The 22,214-nt window shown below is 44.1% G+C and overlaps 1 protein-coding gene across 3 annotated transcripts in view; it reads left to right on the top strand.

Annotated features, from left to right (window-relative positions):
- LOC143960710 (uncharacterized) overlaps positions 1-22,214 on the top strand; it is a 142,564-nt gene that overhangs the window by 28,125 nt on the left and 92,225 nt on the right. For all 3 annotated transcript variants that reach the window (XR_013270363.1, XM_077469537.1, XM_077469535.1), the window contains exons 2-4: positions 1,260-1,424; positions 3,851-3,899; positions 4,006-4,155. Coding sequence is in view for 2 of the 3 variants with exons in the window: in XM_077469537.1 (XP_077325663.1) it covers positions 1,260-1,424; positions 3,851-3,899; positions 4,006-4,155 (364 nt within the window). In the remaining variant the exon portion in view is untranslated. The remainder of the gene's footprint in view (positions 1-1,259; positions 1,425-3,850; positions 3,900-4,005; positions 4,156-22,214) is intronic.

Below are 22,214 nucleotides of genomic sequence, written 5' to 3'. Positions count from 1 at the left end.
GACGTGTACAGCACGTACGACGGGACTAGAAAAACGACGTCCAATACACTGCAATGCAACCTTCGGCCGTGTAAATCCTTTCTGAGCATGCGCCATACTTAGTCCGTCCAACTTGCCTACACACGAGCGGACTGTCCGCTGAAACCAAGTTTGGACGGACAAAACCAAGTTTGGACGGACAAAATTACGGAAATTCCGAAAGACAAAGTCCGTCAGACTGTCCGCTGAAAAAGTCCGCTGAAGCCCACACACGAGCGGATTGTCCGCTGAAACACGGTTCAGCGGACTAAGTTGGGCAGACAATCCGCCCGTGTGTACGCGGCCTTACTTTCTTCTTTCCCTCACCCTTTCCTTCCCTCTCACTTTGAGTATTCTCATTGCTTTATATAAGTTGCTACATGTTACTAAAAGAAACCATGATACATATACAACCAAGTGATAACTCTAAATATGTAACTACTACTGTCTTTGAGCATAGTGCAAGAAGTTACAAGTAAATGTCTAAAAGGATTGATGCACAATATGTTTTGTGCCTTTGAATTTGTTTTTTCTTGTATTGCAAATACAAACAATAATAAAAAAAAATTACTTTGGGAAAAAAAAAAAAAAACAAGAGCATAAATACAACTACTCAATGGATCATTAACACAGGATCATAAGTACAGTTCATGGGGCCACAAATTTTAATGGGTGCCCTTGGCAACCTCTGTCTTTTGAACCCTCCAGTGCCACTCCCCTGGACACATAGCAGATACCAGGGCTGCTATGGCTATTGTTATTAAAAACAAATAATGTACCAAGTGCAAAAAGGTTCCAAGGGGATAAGTAGATAATCACAGTGAGGGCAGTTTCAACTATCTGACCAGTAATGGGACATGAGCACAAAACAACAAATAAAGGAGCGCTCCCAGCCCTGTAGAAGTCAATAGAGCCCTACTGTAAGCCCAGGAATAGATAAAAATCGAAATTCACTTATAAAGTTTTTTACAATAAACTGAATTTAGATTTTTTTTCCTGGGCTTGTTGCTCTATTGACTTCCACAGGGCTGGGAGCGCTCCTTTATTTTTTGTTTTATGGCTGTTATACCACCCCATTAAGAGTAATGTGCAAAAACCAGTAACTTTAGAAGGCAGTTAGCAAGTAATTTATATCACTCTCAGGTTCGTAAGCTGATGAAAGAGAAAACTCATTGGTTGCTGTTGGTTTCTGCAATATCTTATTTCAATTCATTAAATTATCCTTTTCATATATTATTTAGGTACATCACAAAGAAACGGAAGCATTGGCTGCAGTGAAAATACTTGAAATTTCCTCTGAAGAAGCTCTAGAAGATCATATATCTGAAATTAATATTCTGGGACAGTGTCAACACCCGAATGTTCTCAGACTCATAGAGGCAGATTTCTGGGGTCGACAGCTGTGGGTAAGATGGTAAAATGGAAGATGAGCAGAAATGTATCACTGTGCAGACAGAGTAACATTTTTAAAACAGGAGAAGATGATGCACATAGGCATGGAAGGAAAACGTGTACAACTGACACAAGTGGTTTTGAGGAGAAAAAAAATATATAGGACTAGCTAGAGGGTATAACCAGAGAAAATAAATTCAGAACTAGGGCAGAAGGCATAGAGGAAGAAATGACAGCAGAGAGACACCAAGGTGGCATAAGAAGATTTAGGCAAGGTCTCTGCAGGACTGCTTTAGAGGGTTTTAAGAAAGAAAAAAGATGAAGGGAAGGCATCAGTGGGTAAAGAGAAACAAAATATAAAGCAATGCTATCAAAGGACATAAAAGCAAAATATTCATATATAGCTGTCAGACATATCAAACGCGTGTTTTCAGAGCCACATACAGGCCTCCCACTCCTTCCTTGCGGCCCTCAGCCAGTTTGAGAATTTAGAATGCATGAGACACCAACTAATAAGCCAAATGTGTCAAATTATGTTTCATGGACCTTTCCCAGGTTTAAATATTGCAAGTAACAGTTACTACTTTAATGGTAATTACCAAAGTGATGTCATTTTTGAGTTTGACATGCCTGATATAGGGGGAGATTGTGAACAAAAGATTGATGATGACAGAGCATAATGAGGGGAAAAAAATAATACATGATTGACATGAGATACAGAATTATATACAGGGCTGTATTTAAACATCAAGCTTTTCTTGGCATACCTGAATGAGGAATTCCCTTTGTAAAAGCTAAATCTAATGCTGAAATGTAATGGAGGCAGCAGGCTGTCTACTTTATATGGAGAACTGTAAAGACCAACAAACAGGGGAAAAGAGAGAACGTTTCCTGTTTCCTGAACTATAAAGAGTCGTGTGACTCTTGCAACTTTATTTGCACTCCATTATCTTCAGAGTTATCTTGCTTAATTTAGCGAAAAATGTTCAGGTGAAGATTGAACCAAAATAAAGAAAAAATGTTATTTCAATTTGGAAATTTTAAGGCTTTGTGATGTCCACAATACCTCTCTGCACTGACCAACAAGTGTATTGTGGTAAACAGAGCAATAAATATACAAGATTTAATAGCATTAGGGGGAGAACATTAAGAACAAGAACAATGGGGAAAAGGCACACAAGGGATTGACAGAAGAAGGAAAAAGTATACATAATGTATATACAACTGGAAGCAAAGGGTATCGATGAGGAACATACACACATGCTTCAAAAAGACAAAGCGCTAACAGGCTTTCTGGAAAAAGAATAATCCCACACAGGGCTGAAAGTTGAGGGCACAGAACAAAATAAATCATAATCAACAATCAGTATAATGGGCATAGAGAGCAGAATGATAGCAGCAAATGGGACAGGAGTTATAATCTTGGTAAGGTTGAGATACCTCAGCAGATATATACATGACTACAGCCAGTGTTTCTGAACAATATGGGGGCAGTGTAAAGAACGGTACATGTCAAAATCATAAGTGATAACCTGTGGACATAATTGGTAGCAGCATGTAGGAGCGACCAAACCAGTATACCCAAGTATTGAGTAAACACGCTTGGATACCGAAATTGTGTTTATGCCATAGCAATTGAATGTTCACAGAAATAAGGCAATTTACAGTTCTATAGTTGTTGCAGGTCATCCAGGCAGAAGTGGGAACTGTTTATCCACAGGGCACTTTCCAATAGTAATATTACAGCAATAGCACTGCATATGTTGCAGGTCATACCCTTCTTCAGGCAGAAGAGGGCACTGTTTATCCACAAGGCACTTTGCATTAGTAGTGTGTCAAGCACTTACAGACCACATGATGCCAGAGGAGCACTTCCCTTGGAGGGGGCTAGTATATTGATTGGTCACACTGCTGTCCCCAAATTTCCTTGCAGCCATCCAGCTGCAAGTGGAAGACTGTTCCAGGAAGCTGCCAGAAGAGACAACCCGTGATGGGATGCCTATTTTTTCCCTCCTTAGCAGTTACCGCTCACTAATGCTACTCCTACTCTCTCCCTACCCAGCTTAGGGTTTATCCCTGTCTTACTCCCCCACTGCAAGCACCCTGAATGACACAGAATCTCTAATATAATTCTGTGTGAAGATGGCCACCCAAATCTCAAAGGATTTTGATATCCAGTAAGATATGCCGTCCTCCCCAAGATGGCTGCCTAGAGCCTATAGTAAGGGACAATTAGTCCTCAATCCTCAATGGTCTCCTGCCTGACTGGAGGAATGGCACAGTGCCACCTTCAGGTTGGAGGATATATTGCAGAATCCAACTGCCTGCAAGCAGATAAAAAAGTGCAAAGGACTGGCAGAATTTTACACATACCAGTAAAGAAAAACTATATTGAGTAGAAGCATGTAAGACTGACAGTTGTGGTTTCTATTTTTCTCAGATCATGGTGGAGTTCTGTGCTGGAGGAGCACTTGATGCTGTCATGATGGGTCAGTATGCAGTATTTGCTGTATTTTATTGTAGTATTGTGGGAAGAAATCAAATGACTATATCAATCTATGTGATCATCTCTGTTCAAATCCCCCAAATATGCAGAGCTGGGCCATGGGCTGTCAGAGAATCAGATTCGTGTAGTCTGTCTACAGACCCTGCAGGGACTCCAATATTTGCATTCCCATAAAATCATCCATAGGGACCTTAAAGCTGGAAATATCCTCCTCACACAACATGGAGACATCCGATTGGGTGAGTATGTTGTATATTATTGAATATTCAATTACATCATTACTGATTAAATGCTCAAATACATCATAGCTGATTTATGAATATGTTTTACCGTCATGTACCACAAGCAGGTTGCTTTACACCAAAATGTGGACAGAAACACCTATGTGATTAAATAGCTTGATCAGTCAATGTTACGAACATCTTAGATGGCAGATGTACTTGCTGCAGAACATATGGAAACTCCTGATCCCGTGTGTAAATATTGTTGATGTGTATTTGTAGTTAAAGCCTTTTTTTTTAGTTTTGGATAGAGTAGGGAAGGATTAGAGCCCCTGTCAGTTTTCACTGCTGTCTGTGGTTTCATTATAGAGAGTTACCATTACTCACTGTCCTCTGGGCAACCTTTTAATCAGATAAGAAGTCAATGAAGCCATTTGCAAAAGAGAGAATAATAAAAATGCTTTTTTGTAAATTAACTAGGGGAATGCTAGAACTAATTTCAGCTTTTTTATTGGTCTCAGTTGTTTCTCTCACTTCTTCTCTGGTTAGCAGAAGAAAAATTGATTTGAAATCTTTCTAACAGAGCCCTGGATAGTAATAAAGCCTAGCAGGGATTCTAGCTCATCCCCATTCTGTCTAAACTAAAAAAAGGTTTGGATACAGATACACTTTAAGATTGGTGATATGGTTACAGTTAGTAATTTTAGTTTAATGTTGGCTGTGAAAGGGGTCGTGTATCAAAAAAAGTTATTACCTTTAATAACTGTAGCAGTATCAATGTAAGGGTTCCAGCCACAAAGCTGCTGCCTGATTCTGATAACCTTTATATGCTCAATAAGAGCTCTTGTGCTTTAAAGGTAGCTCAAAGGTGTGTTATGAATGCAGTAGGCAAAATCATCAGGTGATCCCTCTCCCTTTTGTCACAGCAAAAAATGTTTGTTTTTTTGTCCTGCACTGAATATTAGGCATGGTAAAAAGGGGTGTGGTTAAATAGAGTTTTAGACAATTGTAAAAAAGCACACAGAAGGGCGCAAATGACTAGTGCATTACTAAAGGTTTATTATAATAAATAAAACAGCCAAATGCATACTCACAAAGATGAAAAATATGCATGCCTTGTATTACACCAAATCACGATCCAGTAGGGATAACATGTGGCCTGACCTGATGTACCAAAGAGTTGGCACGTTTCAGGGGGACGCACTCCCTTTTTCAGAGCTATCATATTCATAGCTCTGAAGAAGGTGGAGCGTCCAACGAGATGCGTCACCTTGCCAATGCTTTGGTGCATCAGGTCAGGCCACATGTTATCCCTGTTGGATGGTGATTTGCTGTAATACCAAGCATGTATATTTCCCATCTTTGTGAGCATGCACTTAACTGTTTTGTTTTTTTATTATAATAAATCTTTAGTAATGCACTAGGCATTTGTACCCTCCTGTGTGCTTTTTTACAGTTATCTGTCAGAATCCCCCATCTGAAAAGGGCTGCACTGGTGAAGCATACCAGAAGAAGTTCTGCATACGACTGTTAATGGTCCGCATAGCATTAGGACTTTAAATCAGTACTCTAAGCACTGTAGGTGTTTTGTATGTTAAAGTTTTAGGCAAATTGCATAGTATAGTGCAGAATGTACAGACAATATACAGAATGGAACAGTGTCGAATAGGGTATGTACAGCACTGTATTAAAGAATTTGGCTCACAGTGGGATAAAATAAGCTCCATATTATCGGTGTCAATAGAACAAAATAAGCCCCATATCAATAGTGTCAGTGAGATTAACTACACCTTAAAACCTTAATATTATATGAACACTATACCAGTGTCCAGAACCCCATCCTCCAGAGTGCTGCAGAGCACCTTCCTACGCTGACTGCAGGGGGGGTGGGTAGGGACACTGATACTATTGTGGCTGCATGAGGTGGAGCGATCTATGGCACTATGATCATGCCACAGACACCCACTCCTCTGCAACGACTAAAGCTCTTAAGGTCCCTTTTACATGACTATTCCGATCAGGTCCACCTGTCAATTTTTCAGGCTGACCTGATCGAACAGTCTATTCACCCCTATGGACCAGTGGGTGTAAATTGACTTGTGTACGTTTACACCCGCCTACCTCTGATCCAGAGGCGTAACTAGCATCTTCAGGGCCCCGGTGCAAGAAACCATGAAGGGCCCCCATCAAGGTTGTTGCTAGGTCTACAAAAGATCTGGGGCTAGAGCCCATAGCAGCGAAGAAAATAAAGTCATACACTTGGGCGGGCTTACGCATGTATATTAGAGATATACATTGCCTTGCGAAAGTATTCGGCCCCCTTGAACTTTTCAACCTTTTGCCACATTTCAGGCTTCAAACATAAAGATATAAAATTTTAATTTTTTGTGAAGAATCACCAACAAGTGGGACACAATTGCGAAGTGGAACGAAATCTATTGGATAATTTAAACTTTTTTAGCAAATAAAAAACTGAAAAGTTGTGCGTGCAAAATTATGCGGCCCCGTCTCAACGCATCATCTCCTTGGCCCATAAGACCTCCTGTTGTACGAAAATACAAGAGACAAACTTTAAAATACTTAAAACAGAGGGATAGGGTGCGCTATGGAATCTGTTATACAGAGAGTATGTAGTGTAATATAGGTAAGAGCAGCCTCTATTATGTTTCCATCCAGATGGATGGAACAGTAAAATAGGTGAAAGAAGGAAAATAGATGTGGCGCTATACCTTATTAAACTCACAAAAAAATTTAAAATGTAATATACTATAAATAAAATTGTACACATTTTCCAGCTTGCTGGCTAGTATTTTTTAAAAAACAGCGAGAAACCTTAATGGACTGTATAGTAAAATCAATAGTAAAATCAATAAATAATAAAGTGCTGGGGGTTAGTCCTTATTAAATAGTGAATGCAAAGTGAATATAAATTTTCCAGCCTGCTGGTTAGTAAATGCAATAAAACTGTACGGTCCACTCAAATTAGGTAAAGGTGAATAAATAAATAGTTAAATAAATAATTAGTAAAACTATCATGAATCAATCAATATACAATAGTGAAAACTACTAAAGTTGCTTGTGACTATGATTGTAGCACAAACAAATGAATGAACACAAGGGGAACAATCAAACCTATATAGACGTGAATACTGGTGGGGTGGTGGGTGTAAACACACTGTGTCAAATCTCAAAACATGCCGAAAATACCACAATATAAAAATAGAAAAATAGAAAATTAAATACAGTTAGGAAATGAAAAATAATAAAAGATTAAAAAGTTTTAGTCCAGAAAGTAAAAAGTAAAAAATCTTGCGGTGACAAGTCTAATATGAAAGTCCAATTGAATAAAGTTTAAAATTAATATTTAAACATGAAACGAATATTTGGTGGTGAAAAAAGTAAGTGAAGAAAGTGACTTCAATATTCGTTCGCAGTGAACGTTTGCAGTGAACGTTTATGGATTTTGCTCTCACCAGAGATATGACCCCGTCCGGGGTGGATCAGCCTCCACAGTATAAGCCACTGTGTCGCTTCTTGGGCTGTCTCTGCTATGCTGCTGGGGAGATCCCTCGTTCTTCCGTGGGGATGTTGTACCTCGTTTACATGTGATAGAAAAGAGGACTGCCCATGGTGTAGTATGTTTGAAACTCAGTTTATTTGAAACAACCTTAAAAATACTCACATTTAGTACGAAAAAAACACGTATTGTATTAAAAGCGTTCGGAACATCCACTCGGCTGACACGCCGTTTGTGCTGAAGGTGTACGTATCTGGCCACGCCCTACGCGTTTCGTCATTCAGACGTCATCTGGAGCCCAGATGACGTCTGAATGACGAAACGCGTAGGGCGTGGCCAGATACGTACACCTTCAGCACAAACGGCGTGTCAGCCGAGTGGATGTTCCGAACGCTTTTAATACAATACGTGTTTTTTTCGTACTAAATGTGAGTATTTTTAAGGTTGTTTCAAATAAACTGAGTTTCAAACATACTACACCATGGGCAGTCCTCTTTTCTATCACATGTAAACGAGGTACAACATCCCCACGGAAGAACGAGGGATCTCCCCAGCAGCATAGCAGAGACAGCCCAAGAAGCGACACAGTGGCTTATACTGTGGAGGCTGATCCACCCCGGACGGGGTCATATCTCTGGTGAGAGCAAAATCCATAAACGTTCACTGCAAACGTTCACTGCGAACGAATATTGAAGTCACTTTCTTCACTTACTTTTTTCACCACCAAATATTCGTTTCATGTTTAAATATTAATTTTAAACTTTATTCAATTGGACTTTCATATTAGACTTGTCACCGCAAGATTTTTTACTTTTTACTTTCTGGACTAAAACTTTTTAATCTTTTATTATTTTTCATTTCCTAACTGTATTTAATTTTCTATTTTTCTATTTTTATATTGTGGTATTTTCGGCATGTTTTGAGATTTGACACAGTGTGTTTACACCCACCACCCCACCAGTATTCACGTCTATATAGGTTTGATTGTTCCCCTTGTGTTCATTCATTTGTTTGTGCTACAATCATAGTCACAAGCAACTTTAGTAGTTTTCACTATTGTATATTGATTGATTCATGATAGTTTTACTAATTATTTATTTAACTATTTATTTATTCACCTTTACCTAATTTGAGTGGACCGTACAGTTTTATTGCATTTACTAACCAGCAGGCTGGAAAATTTATATTCACTTTGCATTCACTATTTAATAAGGACTAACCCCCAGCACTTTATTATTTATTGATTTTACTATTGATTTTACTATACAGTCCATTAAGGTTTCTCGCTGTTTTTTAAAAAATACTAGCCAGCAAGCTGGAAAATTTGTAAAACTTTAAAATACTTACCCGCTGGTACCTGACACCCTCCAGATTACAGAAATGCTTTCCCACCGCCACGGACAGATGTTGGCGCTGCAACGAGGAGAGGGGCACCCTCCTCCATATCTTCTGGTCCTGTCCCAGACTGCAGGGGTTCTGGGGGGAAGTTCGTCGTATCTCCCAGAAGTTTACAGACTATGAAATCCCAGAGGAGGTGGCCTTTTTCCTCCTGCATCATTCCAAGATTCCTGTTGCTCGGTATAGGAAATCGCTATTGAGACACCTGCTCAATGCAGCCAAGGCTTGCATCCCCCTCCTATGGAAGCAACAGACTCCCCCATCCATAGCACTTTGGCTGCGGAAAGTAGAGGAAGTGAGAAAATTTGAAGACCTGATACTCACTGCGCAACATAAGCAGGAATCCTTTAAAAAAACTTGGGACGTCTGGAATGTTTTTATTTTCTCTGTGGAGGGCCAGCACCTTCTGGAACAGGGTTGAGCTCCCCTCCCCTACCGTGATTCTCCCCTGTTTGAAGTCGGCTTAGTGCCAGCCGCTGCCGTGCCCCCCCCCCTCTTCTACTCCCCTACCCCTCCTTTCCCATTAGTTTTCCCCCCCCTCTCTTTCTCTTTCTCTCTTTCCGCCATTGTTATTTACCTTGACCCCTTATCCTGTTTAGAAAATTGGAAACTGGTGGGGGGACCCCCGCACTTCGGCACGGGGAGCAGTACGCCTCTCCAGCTTTATAGCGGAGGTATTTGTACTTCTTATTTTAATTTTACTCTTTCTTGCCCCCGATTCAAGCACCAATTTATATGTTATATTCATGTTCCTCTTAGTGTGCTTGCTACATGGACATTCTATGTACTTCTGTTTGTAATGCGGGGTCTCCGCCCCACGGTTGGTGTTTTTTTTTTAATAAACTTTATATTTGCAAAAAAAAAATTATGCGGCCCCTTTACTTTCAGTGCAGCAAACTCACTCCAGAAGTTCAGCGAGGATCTCTGAATGATCCAATGTTGTCCTAAATGACTGATGGTGATAAATAGAATCCACCTGTGTGTAATCAAGTCTCTGTATAAATGAACCTGCTCTGTGATAGTCTCAGGGTTCTGTTGAAAGCGCAGAGAGCATCATGAAGACCAAGGAACACACCAGGCAGGTCCGTAATACTGTTGTGGAGAAGTTTAAAGCCGGATTTGGATACAAAAAAGATTTCCCAAGCTTTAAACATCCCAAGGAGCACTGTGCAAGCAATCATTTTGAAATGGAAGGAGTATCAGACCACTGCAAATCTACCAAGACCTGGCCGTCCCTCTAAACTTTCAGCTCAGACAAGGAGAAGACTGATCAGAGATGCAGCCAAGAGGCCCATGATCACTCTGGATGAACTGCAGATAACTACAGCTGAGGTGGGAGAGTCTGTCCATAGGACAACAATCAGTCGTACACTGCACAAATCTGGCCTTTATGGAAGAGTGGCAAGAAGAAAGCCATTTCTCAAAGATATCCATAAAAAGTCTCGTCTAAAGTTTGCCACAAGCCACCTAGGAGACACACCAAACATGTGGAAGAAGGTGCTCTGGTCAGATGAAACCAAAATCGAACTTTTTGCCCACAATGCAAAACGATATGTTTGGCGTAAAAACAACACAGCTCATCACCCTCAACACACCATCCCCACTGTCAAACATGGTGGTGGCAGCATCATGGTTTGGGTCTGCTTTTCTTCAGCAGGGACAGGGAAGATGGTTAAAATTGAGGGGAAGATGGATGCAGTCAAATACAGGACCATTCTGGATGAAAACCTGTTGGAGTCTGCAAAAGACCTAAAACTGGGACGGAGATTTATCTTCCAACAAGACAATGATCCCAAACATACAGCAAAATCTACAGAGGAATGGTTCACAAATAAATGTATCCAGGTGTTAGAATGGCCAAGTCAAAGTCCAGACCTGAATCCAATCGAGAATCTGTGGAAAGAGCTGAAAATTGCTGTTCATAAACGCTCTCCATCCAACCTCACTGAGCTCGAGCTGTTTTGCAAGGAAGAATGGGCAAGAATTTCAGTCTTTCGATGTGCAAAACTGATAGAGACATACCCCAAGCGACTTGCAGCTGTAATCGCAGCAAAAGGTGGCTCTACAAAGTATTAACACAAGGGGGCCGAATAATTTTGCACGCCCCACTTTTCATTTTTTTTATTAGTTAAAAAAGTTTCAAAAATCCAATAGATTTCGTTCCACTTCACAATTGTGTCCGACTTGTTGGTGATTCTTCACAAAAAATAAAAATGTTTGAAGCCTGAAATGTGGCAAAAGGTTGAAAAGTTCAAGGGAGCCTAATACTTTCGCAAGGCACTGTATATATATATATGTGATTACATATCTGAGTACGGCTCCCCCACTTACATCAGGGTCCCCAGAGAACTTTCCTACTTATATCAGGGACCCCAGAGAACCTCCCTACTTATATTAGGGTCCCTAGAGAGCCTCCCCTTACATCAGGGTCCCCAGAAATCCCCCCTTACATCAGGATCCCCAGAGAGCCTCCCCTTACATCAGATTCCCCATAGATCCCCTCCTTACATCAGGATCCCCAGAGAGCCTCCCTTACATCAGTGTCCCCAGAGAGCCCCTCCTTACATCAGGGTACCCAGAGAGCCTCCCCTTACATCAAAGTCCCCATAGATCCCCTCTTTACATCAGGGTCCCCAGAGAGCCTCCCCCTACATTAGGTTCCCCAGAGAGCCTCCCTCTACATTAGGTTCACCAGAGAGCCCCCCCTTACATCAGGGTCCCCAGAGAGCCCCCTTACATCAAGGTCCCCAGAGAGCCTCACCCTAAATTAGGGTCCCCAGAGAGCCTTCCCCTACATTAGGGTCCCCAGAGGGCCTCCCCCTACATTAGGGTCCCCAGAGAGCCTCCCCCTACATTAGGGTCCCCAGAGAGCCTCCCCCTACATTAGGGTCCCCAGAGAGCCTCCCCTTCCATCAGAGTCTCCAGAGAGCCCCCTCCTTACATCAGGGTCCCCAGAAAGCCCCCTCCTTACACCAGGGTCCCCAAAGAGCCCCCTCCTTATATAAGGGTCCCCAGAGAGCCCCCTCCTTACATAAGGGCCCCAGAGAGCAACCCCTCTTACATTAGTCTCCCCAGAGGGCCCCTTCCTTACATTAGTGTCCCCAGAGGGCCCCCCTTTACATCAGGGTACCCAGACAGCTGACCCCCCCTTCCAGAGGTTTCTCTGTACCTGGCTGGTGGAGGTGGGAGGTGGCGATCGGGAACTCTATGGTGTCCACAGGCAGGGATCCCTGGGGGTTGTAGCTCTTCTCCCGAGTGTATACAGTGGAGAAGAGAGGGGCCTCTGACCAGGGCATGTATCAGAAACAGTGTACAAGCAGAGCGACTCACTGAAAGTGAAACTGATACCTGCCAGGGTCAGAGACCCCTCCCCTTTCCTCTCCACTGTATACACTGACACTCGGGAAGAGAGAACTACAAGCCCCAGGCAGATCCTGTCGCCCACAGGCAGCATAGACCTGCCGATCGCCGCTTTCCACCTCTCACCCCAGTGTTTTCTAAAGTGCCAGCCAGAGGTGCAGGGGAGATGCCAGGTCTTGGGCCCCCCACAGCGGCAGAACGGCAGGGCCCAGTCGCAAGTGCGACTGCAGCGACCCCTATAGTTCCGCCGCTGCTCTGATCTGATCTGGCTAGCTACAAATAAACAGAAGGGGATTTATCCTCTTTCATCTAGGCAGATCAGATCGGAGGGCAGTCAGGTGTAAACGGACAGTGGAGTCAGTTTATACCCGGCCGTCCCTTAGAGCAGAGCAGGCTCTGTCTGTGTCTGCATAAACTACGCAGACACAGACCTGCCATCTGCCCACTCTGCTCTGATCCGCAGGGCATCAGCAGACAGATCCCCTGCTGATCAACAGGGGCCCGCCCTGTGTGAAAGGAGACTTAGACTGCCTATCCATTTCCAAACTCCCCATCCCACCCTAGTGATTTCTAACCCTTACATATACCCACCAGTGGCGGCCACTCCATAATCTACTGTACATGCAGGGCGCCAGATGCATTGATTCCAATTAGTTTTTGTTTTTTTCAATCACGTGATTAGACCTTGAGGCTCTGATAGGCTTCAAAAAAGGGTGGGCTCAGGGTACAGAGTACTGCGCCCTGAGCCCACCCACTTGTGTGACAATAGCGAATGAATGAATATTCGGTATTGTCTTCCTCATTCTCCTCTCGGCCAATCAGGAATCCCCTATTGGCCAGGGAGTCTCCTGCATGGGGGGTGTTGGTTTGTAACCTCTCCTTTAGAGCCTTCTAAGCCCTTGTACACACGGTCGGAGAATCTGTCGGAATGAGTCTTATCGGACCGTGTCGTCAAATAATCCGACTGTGTGTGGTATGCATCGGACTGATTCCGTCCGAATCTCCGTCCGACCCAATTTTCCAACATGTTGGAAATATTTCCCGACCAACTGGGCCGGACGGACCTAATCCGATCATGTGTAGAGCATTTTCATCGGACCAAGTGCCACGCATGCTCATTTCAAATTCCTACATCAAAGCTATTGGCTACTAGCCTGAGTGTAGTCCCATCGTAACGAAATTACGTCATCACGTTCTGAAAGATCGGATTTTTCGCCAACTTGGCCCGACCGTGTGTATGCAACAGTTTCGGACACAATCCGTCTGACTAAATCCGACGGGCAAAATCCGACGGATTTGGTTGGCTAAATCTCCGACCGTGTGTACGTGGGCTTAGGCCCCTTGCACACACGATTTAAAACTACCACTCTTTTACTGATCTGTTTATAGATGCATTGAGTAAAGATGAGTAATACAGCCATGAGTACAGAGCCGCAAAACATAAAAAGAAAATTTTACACCTGATTGCATACTTGTGTTTATGTGTGTATATGCCAGGGCCAATCCTGGGTGGGTGCGCAGGGTGCACTGTACGCAGGTGCCGCAGAGGTGGGCACCAAAGTGACAGAGCGCTTTCCTCCCTCTTCTTCTGTGTGTCTGAAATTCCTGGTGTTCTGGCAGTGTCAGGATCAGTGGGGGGCCCCATGAGCTTACTATGGGGACAGCAGTCATTGCTTCTAACTACATACACTGCCCAGCAGTGTATGCAGTAGTTAGAAGCTCCGATCCTGGTGTCTGCCTCCATCTTACCCTATAGTCTTCTGCACTCACTGTGTGATCTCTGCTTCACATCCCCCCATCCTCTCCCATCAGCAATGCTGTGGGCTGGGAGAATCGGGAGACAGAGCACACTGCAGGAAGGTGAGCTGAGCTGTTCTGGGGGAAGTATGGGAGTATGGGGAGGTAAGCTGAAAAGCTTCTGCTAGGGGGTATTTGTTTTTCAGTGAAGGGTCCTACTCCTATGTGACAAGGAGAATTGGAAAAGACAGCTAGTGTGTGTGTGTGTGGGGGGGGGGGGGATTAATCTGAGTCAGCAGCAACCCCCCAGAGCTGACAGACATTTCCCAAACTGAAACACAGCCTGTCTATATAAACAACCCCTAATTATTTTGTCAAGATAATGTGAACCTAAAGAGAAGTAAAGGATTACATTTTTTTTCAAATTTATACTTACCTAGGTGGATGCTGCATCTGTCCCCTGGCGCTTCTGCACTGAGAACCGAGCGATCAAATACCGTCGATTGCTCCGTTTTTACAGCTCCGTGAGTAGAGAGCTGTAGATTGTCAGTCACAGCTCTCTGCTTATCTCCCTCTGCTCTCATTGGAGTGTTGGGAGGCTGGGTGTCAGTCCAGGCCCTTGGCAGATCTAGCCTCCCCTTGTCGTGACGACGTGGTGCCTGGACAGACATTGGTGGCATCAGCAGAGAGCGGACCTTAGTCCACTCTCTGCTGAAAATGGGTCACAGGAGTGCAAAACAAATTGCACTCCTGTGATCCATAGGAGAAGCACATCCAAACAAGCCCAGGCTGGACTTGTTTTAACTCTGTGTTAACCAAACTCAGTACAACCCAAAACTCACCATCTAAACACTCGGAACATAAAATAACAGTCCTTGACCACTTTCCGCTGGCTGTATTTATATACGTATCCTAAATGTAAACATTTGGCGGGCATGTCCAAGATGGCGACGGGAGTGGGCGTGTTTTAGAGCTGCTCCATCGTTTGGATCTCTTGCCATGTGTTACTGCAGTGCAGAAAGACTGTCACCTGCCTTGTCTGGCGCTCCTGGCTGCCCGGATTTGACTGTCTATGCCCGGATACAGACGGGGCGGCTCCTTTCGCAAACAAATCAAGAAAGAGAACTCTCCACATGCCGAGGGTAAGGCCACAGCCATAACCTTCACTACTATGGCCTCTCAGATGGAGGAGGTGAGTCAGACGACCGCAGCTCCTTTGGCTCCTCCGGAGCACACAGCCCTCATAGAGCATATTAATGCCTGCAAAACTGCCCTGATGGAGAAAATGGATCATGTATATCCTGAACTGGGGCTGATTACGAGAGACATTGACACTTTTAGGGGTTGGGTGAATGAGGTGGAATAGCATGCATCCTCGGCAGAGGATGCACAGCGGGAACACACGGCAGACCTCCGTACCCAGAAAATTAAAGTAAAACACTTGGAATCGAGGGCTGAAGACACCAAAAATCGTAACAGGTGCAATAATTTGCGCATTCTGGGGTTGCCTTAGGGAGCGGAGGGTAATGACACTACTCTATTCCTGAAACACTGCTGCTCTCTCTCCTACATCGTGCCTCAGGGTAACTCAGGGAGCACCCCCACGCACCTTCATCTTTAAATTGCTGAACTTTCATGATCGTGATCTGATCCTGTGAGAGGCAAGAAATCTGGGTGAGCTGAAAGATGAAAACGCTAAGCTCCTTATATTTCCAGATTATTCCATTGAAACGGTTTGTTTTCTTGGTTATTGTTTTACTGTTTCTAATAACTATGTATGTGTGACACAGTCAGTTGTGCTCAACTTGAACCTGACTTTATTAGGCAACTTAGCTTGTGGCATTTTGCTGGGTGCTTTTGCTCCATCTGGGTCAGTACTGATCCCTGACTCCGCTCCTCTAATTATGTACAGGGTGAGTGAATGGTATCTCTTAGGCCCCTTTCACACTGGGGTGGTGCGGGCATCGGCGCTATGTTTAGCGGCACTTTACCGTCGTTTTAGCGGCGGTCTGCGGCCACTAGCGGGGGTTAAAAGGGCTTAAAACCGCCCGCAAATCGCTGCTGCAGCGGCGCTTTGCCGGCGGTATAGCCGCGCTGCCCCATTGATTTCAATGGGTAGGAGCGGTTTAGGAGCGGTGAATACACCGCTCCAAAGATGTGGCTAGCAGGACTTTTTTCACCATCCTGCTAGCGCACTGCTCCAGTGTGAAAGCCCCTCGGGCTTTCACACTGGAGTGAAAGGGGCCAGTTTTTTCAGGCACTACACAGGCGCTATTTTTAGCGCTGTAACGCCTGAAAACCTCCCCAGTGTGAAAGGGGGCTTACTGTAAACTCCTGGAACACCAGAGGCCTCAATTCTCCTATAAAACAGTCCTTGGTATTCCAATTCTTGAAGAGCTATAATCCTCATATCTGTGTCTTCCAGGAGACCCACTTGATGGGGAAAAAAACCCCAGTCTTAAGAAACCCTGTGTGGGACACCAGTACCACTCGAGCTACTCCAATTTTGCCAGGGGTGTCAGTGTTCTGGTATGCAAATCCTTGCCTTTTAGACTTTTGGATCTTGTACTTGACCCAGATGGATGACTAAAGCCGCATACACACGGGCGGATTGTATGGCCTACTTAGTCTGTCATACAATCCGACGGACAGTCCGTCCTACTTTCGAATGAACGGACTTGACCACACACGGATGCACAAACAGTCCGTCGAAAGCTTGCGCGATGACATGTACAGCACGTACGACGGGACTAGAAATAGGAAGTCCAATACACAGCAATGCAACCTTTCGCCGTGTAAATCCTTTCTGAGCATGCGCCATTCTTAGTCCGTCGAACTAGCCTACTGACGAGCGGATTGTCCGCTGAAACCAAAGTATGACGGACAGTATTTCGAAAATTCCGAAATACTTAGTACGCCAGACTGCACGCTGAAAAAGTCCACTAAAGCCCACACACGAGCGGACTGTCCGCTGAAATGTGTTTCGACGGACTAAGTAGGCCATACAGTCCGCCCGTGTGTACGCGGCATAATTTGTAATTCACGCAATGGTGGAATGTTTAGAAATCATGCTGGTGGGACTATACATACCTCCTTCTGCTTCGATTAGGTTGCTCCACAAGATAAATTCTCTTGTTGCCAAATATGCAACAGACAATGTGCTTCTTATGGGGGATTTTAATATGCCATCTAACTCTGAGCTTGACTGATTTGCCTCCTCAGGGGGGTTCTACTTCAGACCTCTCCGGATGGGTGGAGGCATATGGGCTGACGGATCTGTGGAGGTGGAGACATCCCCTCGAAAGGTCCTTCACGTGCCACTCTGCAACTTATAAGAGTTTATCCCGCATAGATCTGATGTATGTGGGTGGTTCCATCCTACCCAGGATCCAGCAGGTTTAAATTTTGCCGAGGGGGATCTCTGACCATTCACCGATGCTGCTCCAGTTGTCCCTGGAGGGGTCTCCCTTGGATAAGTTGTGGAGGCTGTCGAGGTTCTGGATCTCCGACTCCAGGGTGGACTCTGGGTTTCGCCAGCAAATGCTTGTGTATTGGGGCCTTAACCCGGGGTTTGCTTTGAATGCTGTAGTTTGGGACACCTTTAAGGCCTTCTCCAGGGCCACTACCAGTCACTCATTGGAGGGGTGCATAGAAAGTTGAAGGCTGACATAGTTAGGGCCGAGGGACTAGCTACTTCCTTGAAGCAACAATACACACAAACCAAAGAGCCGTGATTCATGATCAGCTTCAGGAGATTACCAGGGCAGTTCTTATGCTCCGTACTTCCCTGACCAAAAAGAAAATGCTCCAACAGTCTCAAATTATTTTTGAGAAGGGTGAGCATAGCGGTAGACTGCTGGCCTGGTTGGTGCGTGAACAGTCGCCCTCTATGAGTGTCCCCTTGGTGGTTGACAAAGACGGAATTAGACAGACTGCATCTAGGGCAATCACTGACTGTTTTGCTTCCTACTATACACATCTTTACTCCTCCCGGGTAAACTATTCAATGGAAGATCTTCACATATGACTCTCTGATGTTGACTTCCCTGTCCTGACTTCACCCTATATAGATCAGCTTGACTCCCCTATTACCCTTAAAGAGGTTCGCCAGGCCATGTCCTCTCTCCAGGCTGGGGAAACGCCTGGCCCTGATGGATTCGCCAGTGAATTTTATAGCATATATACTCAGACTTCACTCTATGATTTTGTTTTAGTTTAGGAACGGGTCCTTGCCGGCCTCCATATCTGAGATTGTGATAGTGGTGATCCCCAAGCCTGACAAAGACCAGAACTCTGTAAATCTTATCGCCTGATCTCCCTGATAAATGTGAATGCCAAGCTTCTAGCAAAGATATTGGCTAATCGGCTGAATACGGTGATCACGGCTTTGGTGTATCCGGTAGTCTGGAATTCTAGACAAACCTCTCCCCTCCATCTACTTTTGTCTGTCTATGGCCCACTCAACCTCTCTGATGAAAGTGTATGATAAGTCGAAGGCTGATATCCCAGGACTGACTGAGGAAGATTGGGAGGACTCTGTGAGTGGTTATATACTACTATGATCTCTGCAAAAGATCGTTCTTCCAAATTAAGTTTCCCCACCGAGCCTACTACACCCCTGTGAGGTTGGCCAGCATTTATTCTGAGATAAGTTACCTCTGCTCCAGGTGCCTGTCCTGAATATGGTGATCACGGCTTTGGTGTATCCGGTATTCTGGAATTCTAGACAAACCTCTCCCCTCCATCTACTTTTATCTGTCTATGGCCCACATGATCTCTCTGATGAAAGTGTATGATAAGTCGAAGGCTGATATCTCAGGACTGACTGAGAAAGATTGGGAGGACTCTGTGAGTAGTTATATTACTACTATGATCTCTGCAAAAGATCGTTCCTCCAAATTAAGTTTCTCCACCGAGCATACTACACCCCTGTGAGGTTGGCCAGCATTTATTCTGAGATAAGTCCCCTCTGCTCCAGGTGCCTGTCCTCCCCGGGTACATTCTTTCACATGGTATGGACTTTTCCTTTGATCTGTCCTTTTTGGGAGAGTGTACCTTTGGCCCTGAGTGCCTTTGGAGATTGGTCCCTTGGCCTGGACCCGGACTTGGCTCTACTTGGCAGTATTGAAGATGTGGTGGCCTCTAGACACCTGAAATTATTCCTCTTTTATGCTTTGTATTACGCTGGAAGAGAAATTCTCCTCAGGTGGAAGCAAATTACACTGCCTGTGCTTAATATGTGGAAAGCAACAATTAACTCTGTCCTGCCACTGTATAAACTGACCTATAAGAGCAGGAACTGCCCTAAAAAATTTGATAAGGTATGGTCGCAATGGATAGATGCACATGACTCAGAACCCTAAGATACCTTGGGATGTTTAATATGCTACACTCCTGTTTGCATCCTAATCCTGTAATGAAATGTAATTTTTATATATATATATATATATATATATATATATATATATATAAATATATACTCCTATGATTTTATCCCCCCCTTTTACCCCTCCCCTCCCACTCCCTATTAGGGGATTAAGGTGGGTGTGATTGTTGTGATGCTCGTTCTGCCTGTAGCTGTGTTAGATGCGCCGCTCATTAGTAGATTCACTTGATCTCGTGTCTTCCTTTTGGCTTTATGTTTTCATGTATTAACTGTGCACTGTGCCAATGTTACTGTGTACATTTACAAATAAACTTTATTTCTGTTAATAAAAAAAAAATTCTGTGCTACGACTGTGCGCACGTCACACTTCAAGCATATTTACTAACAAGAGCTGAAACAGTCCCAATGCATTCCCTACCTTCCCATCATCCCTCCCTATTCACACCTCAGACACAGCCAGTAAAATAAATATCTCCCCAAGTAAAAGACATCCCCCCACAACTGCCTTCATACCATATGCACTTCCTTGCTGCATGCAGTAATCCCCTACACATTCCTCTCCTGTACATACCACCCACTATCATACCCTTCACACTCTTCTCCTATACATACCACCCACTGTCATACCATCCACACTCCACTCATGCACATACCGCCCACTGTCATACCCTCAACATTCCTCTTCTGTGCATACTGCTGGTGGGCACTGGCATGCTGCATCTGGTGGGCACTGGCAGGCTGCATTTGGTGTGCACTGGTAGGCTGCATTTGGTAGGCACTGATAAGCTGCATTTGATGAGTACTAGCACTGATAGGCTGCATTCGATGGGCACTGATGAGGCTGCATTTGATGGGCACTGGTAGGCTGCATTTGATGAGCGCTTCTAGGCAGCATTTAGTCGGCACTAATGAGGCTGCAATTGGTGGGCACTGGTAGGCTGCATTTGATGCATCGATCTCTTGTATCCTGTCTGCAGTCTCTGTCCATCTCTTGTATCCTGTCTCCAGTCTCTGACCATCTCTTGTATCCTGTGGGGGAAAAAAACAATCCTCGCCAAAATAAACTTCTTCCTCCTATAACTAAATGTGTAAAATCACCAATGTATGTGACTGCACAGCTTCTGAACACTTACAGTGATATACCACACCAAATTCAATATTGTTTTCTAAATCTGTGTCTGCGTCTCAGTAAATAATGTGCATACAAAATGTATATTAAACATTTAATGATCAAAAAAAAAAAATTAAAATGGCAAAAAATTGGAGAAAACAACAGTTGATCTGTGTCAATGCTTCCAAAACAATGACCGCTGTGTGTGTGTTCATCCTCAAAAGGACCAATATCCAGTGCACACCTCCACCAGCTAAAGTGCCTGCTCACCTCAAAGATGAATGTAAATGCATAGACAAATCACTCCCTGTGTCCACCACAATGGATCAACTTTCACTCTCCAATGGTAATCCTACAGTCTCCAGGCTGCTCCTCTGTGTGGGTAATCAGTGTTTGTATTGCCGTCAGACAAACCTTCCTTCACTTTCTCATAAGTGTTCAATCACCTTATTACTTCCGTAGGTTATAGACGTGAAACAACAAACACAAGTGCCATAGTGTACTCTGTTTGCCTGTTTATTAAAACCCCCCAAAACAAATACACTTTGGCTGCACTATTTAGAAAACAATATTGAATTTGGTGTGGTGTATCACTGTAAGTGTTCAGCAGCTGTGCAGTCGCATATATTGATGATTTCACACATTTACCCTGTTATAGGAGGAAGTAATTTATTTTGGTGCTGATTGTTTTTTCTTTTCCACAGGATACAAGAGATGGTCAGAGACTGCAGACAGGATACAAAAGATTGATGCATCAAATACAGCCTACCAGTGCCCACCAAATGCTGAATATATATATGTATATATAGTGGCAGGTCTGTTATTCTTCGCTAGCTAGTTGGTGCTCGTTAACTGTAATCTGTTTGGTTGCATATGAAAGGATGGATTCCAAGTGGTGAAGGCCTAAGGAATCTGAGTGCAGTGTTCCAGCTATGCAGTAAAGTGTTCTTGGGTAGGGATGTGTGCGCACTGTGTTCTGTAATGGTGGTAGTGAATAGATAAAGATCGAGCAGCTTTCTCTCACACCAACGACCCAAATCAATCTTCAGTCTTCTGGACAGGAACATGGATGATGACACTCCGGAAATGGATCCTCTGTCTTGGCCTTCTGTAGTGCCTTTCTCCACACGTCTGCACCGATAGGTAGGCGCTGTAAATGATGCTAGTAACAGGATGTCCGACAGTGGGTAGCAGGACTAGGCCTCTCAGGCCTCATGGTGGAAGCAGTGTTCCGCGTGGTAGGCTGCGACATCTCTCTCTCTGTCACACAGAGAGGTCCATCTTGTGTCAGGCCCAGGAGGAAGAGAGCCCACACTGGGTTCTAAGCTCCTTTTATCACCCCACCCAGCAACCTTCAGGCCACTGCAAGGGTCCCTGGGATTTGTAGTCTTAGGTACAAATTTTTGTCTCATAGTTTCATAGTTAGTTAGGTTGAATAAAGACATCAGTCCATCCAGTTCAACCTGAGTGAGTGTCTACAATTATCCCTATCCCTGTACATTGCACACTTACATCAGTCCCTACCCTCAAGGAGCCCACAATCCAAGGTCCCCATTCATATACTAGGG

This window comes from Lithobates pipiens, unplaced genomic scaffold (genome assembly GCF_037356315.1).
Source record: "Lithobates pipiens isolate NorthernLeopardFrog02 unplaced genomic scaffold, aLitPip1_a1.2 Scaffold_8, whole genome shotgun sequence".
NCBI classification, from domain to species: Eukaryota; Metazoa; Chordata; class Amphibia; order Anura; family Ranidae; genus Lithobates; species Lithobates pipiens.
This window is presented reverse-complemented; position numbering and strand designations above follow the sequence as displayed.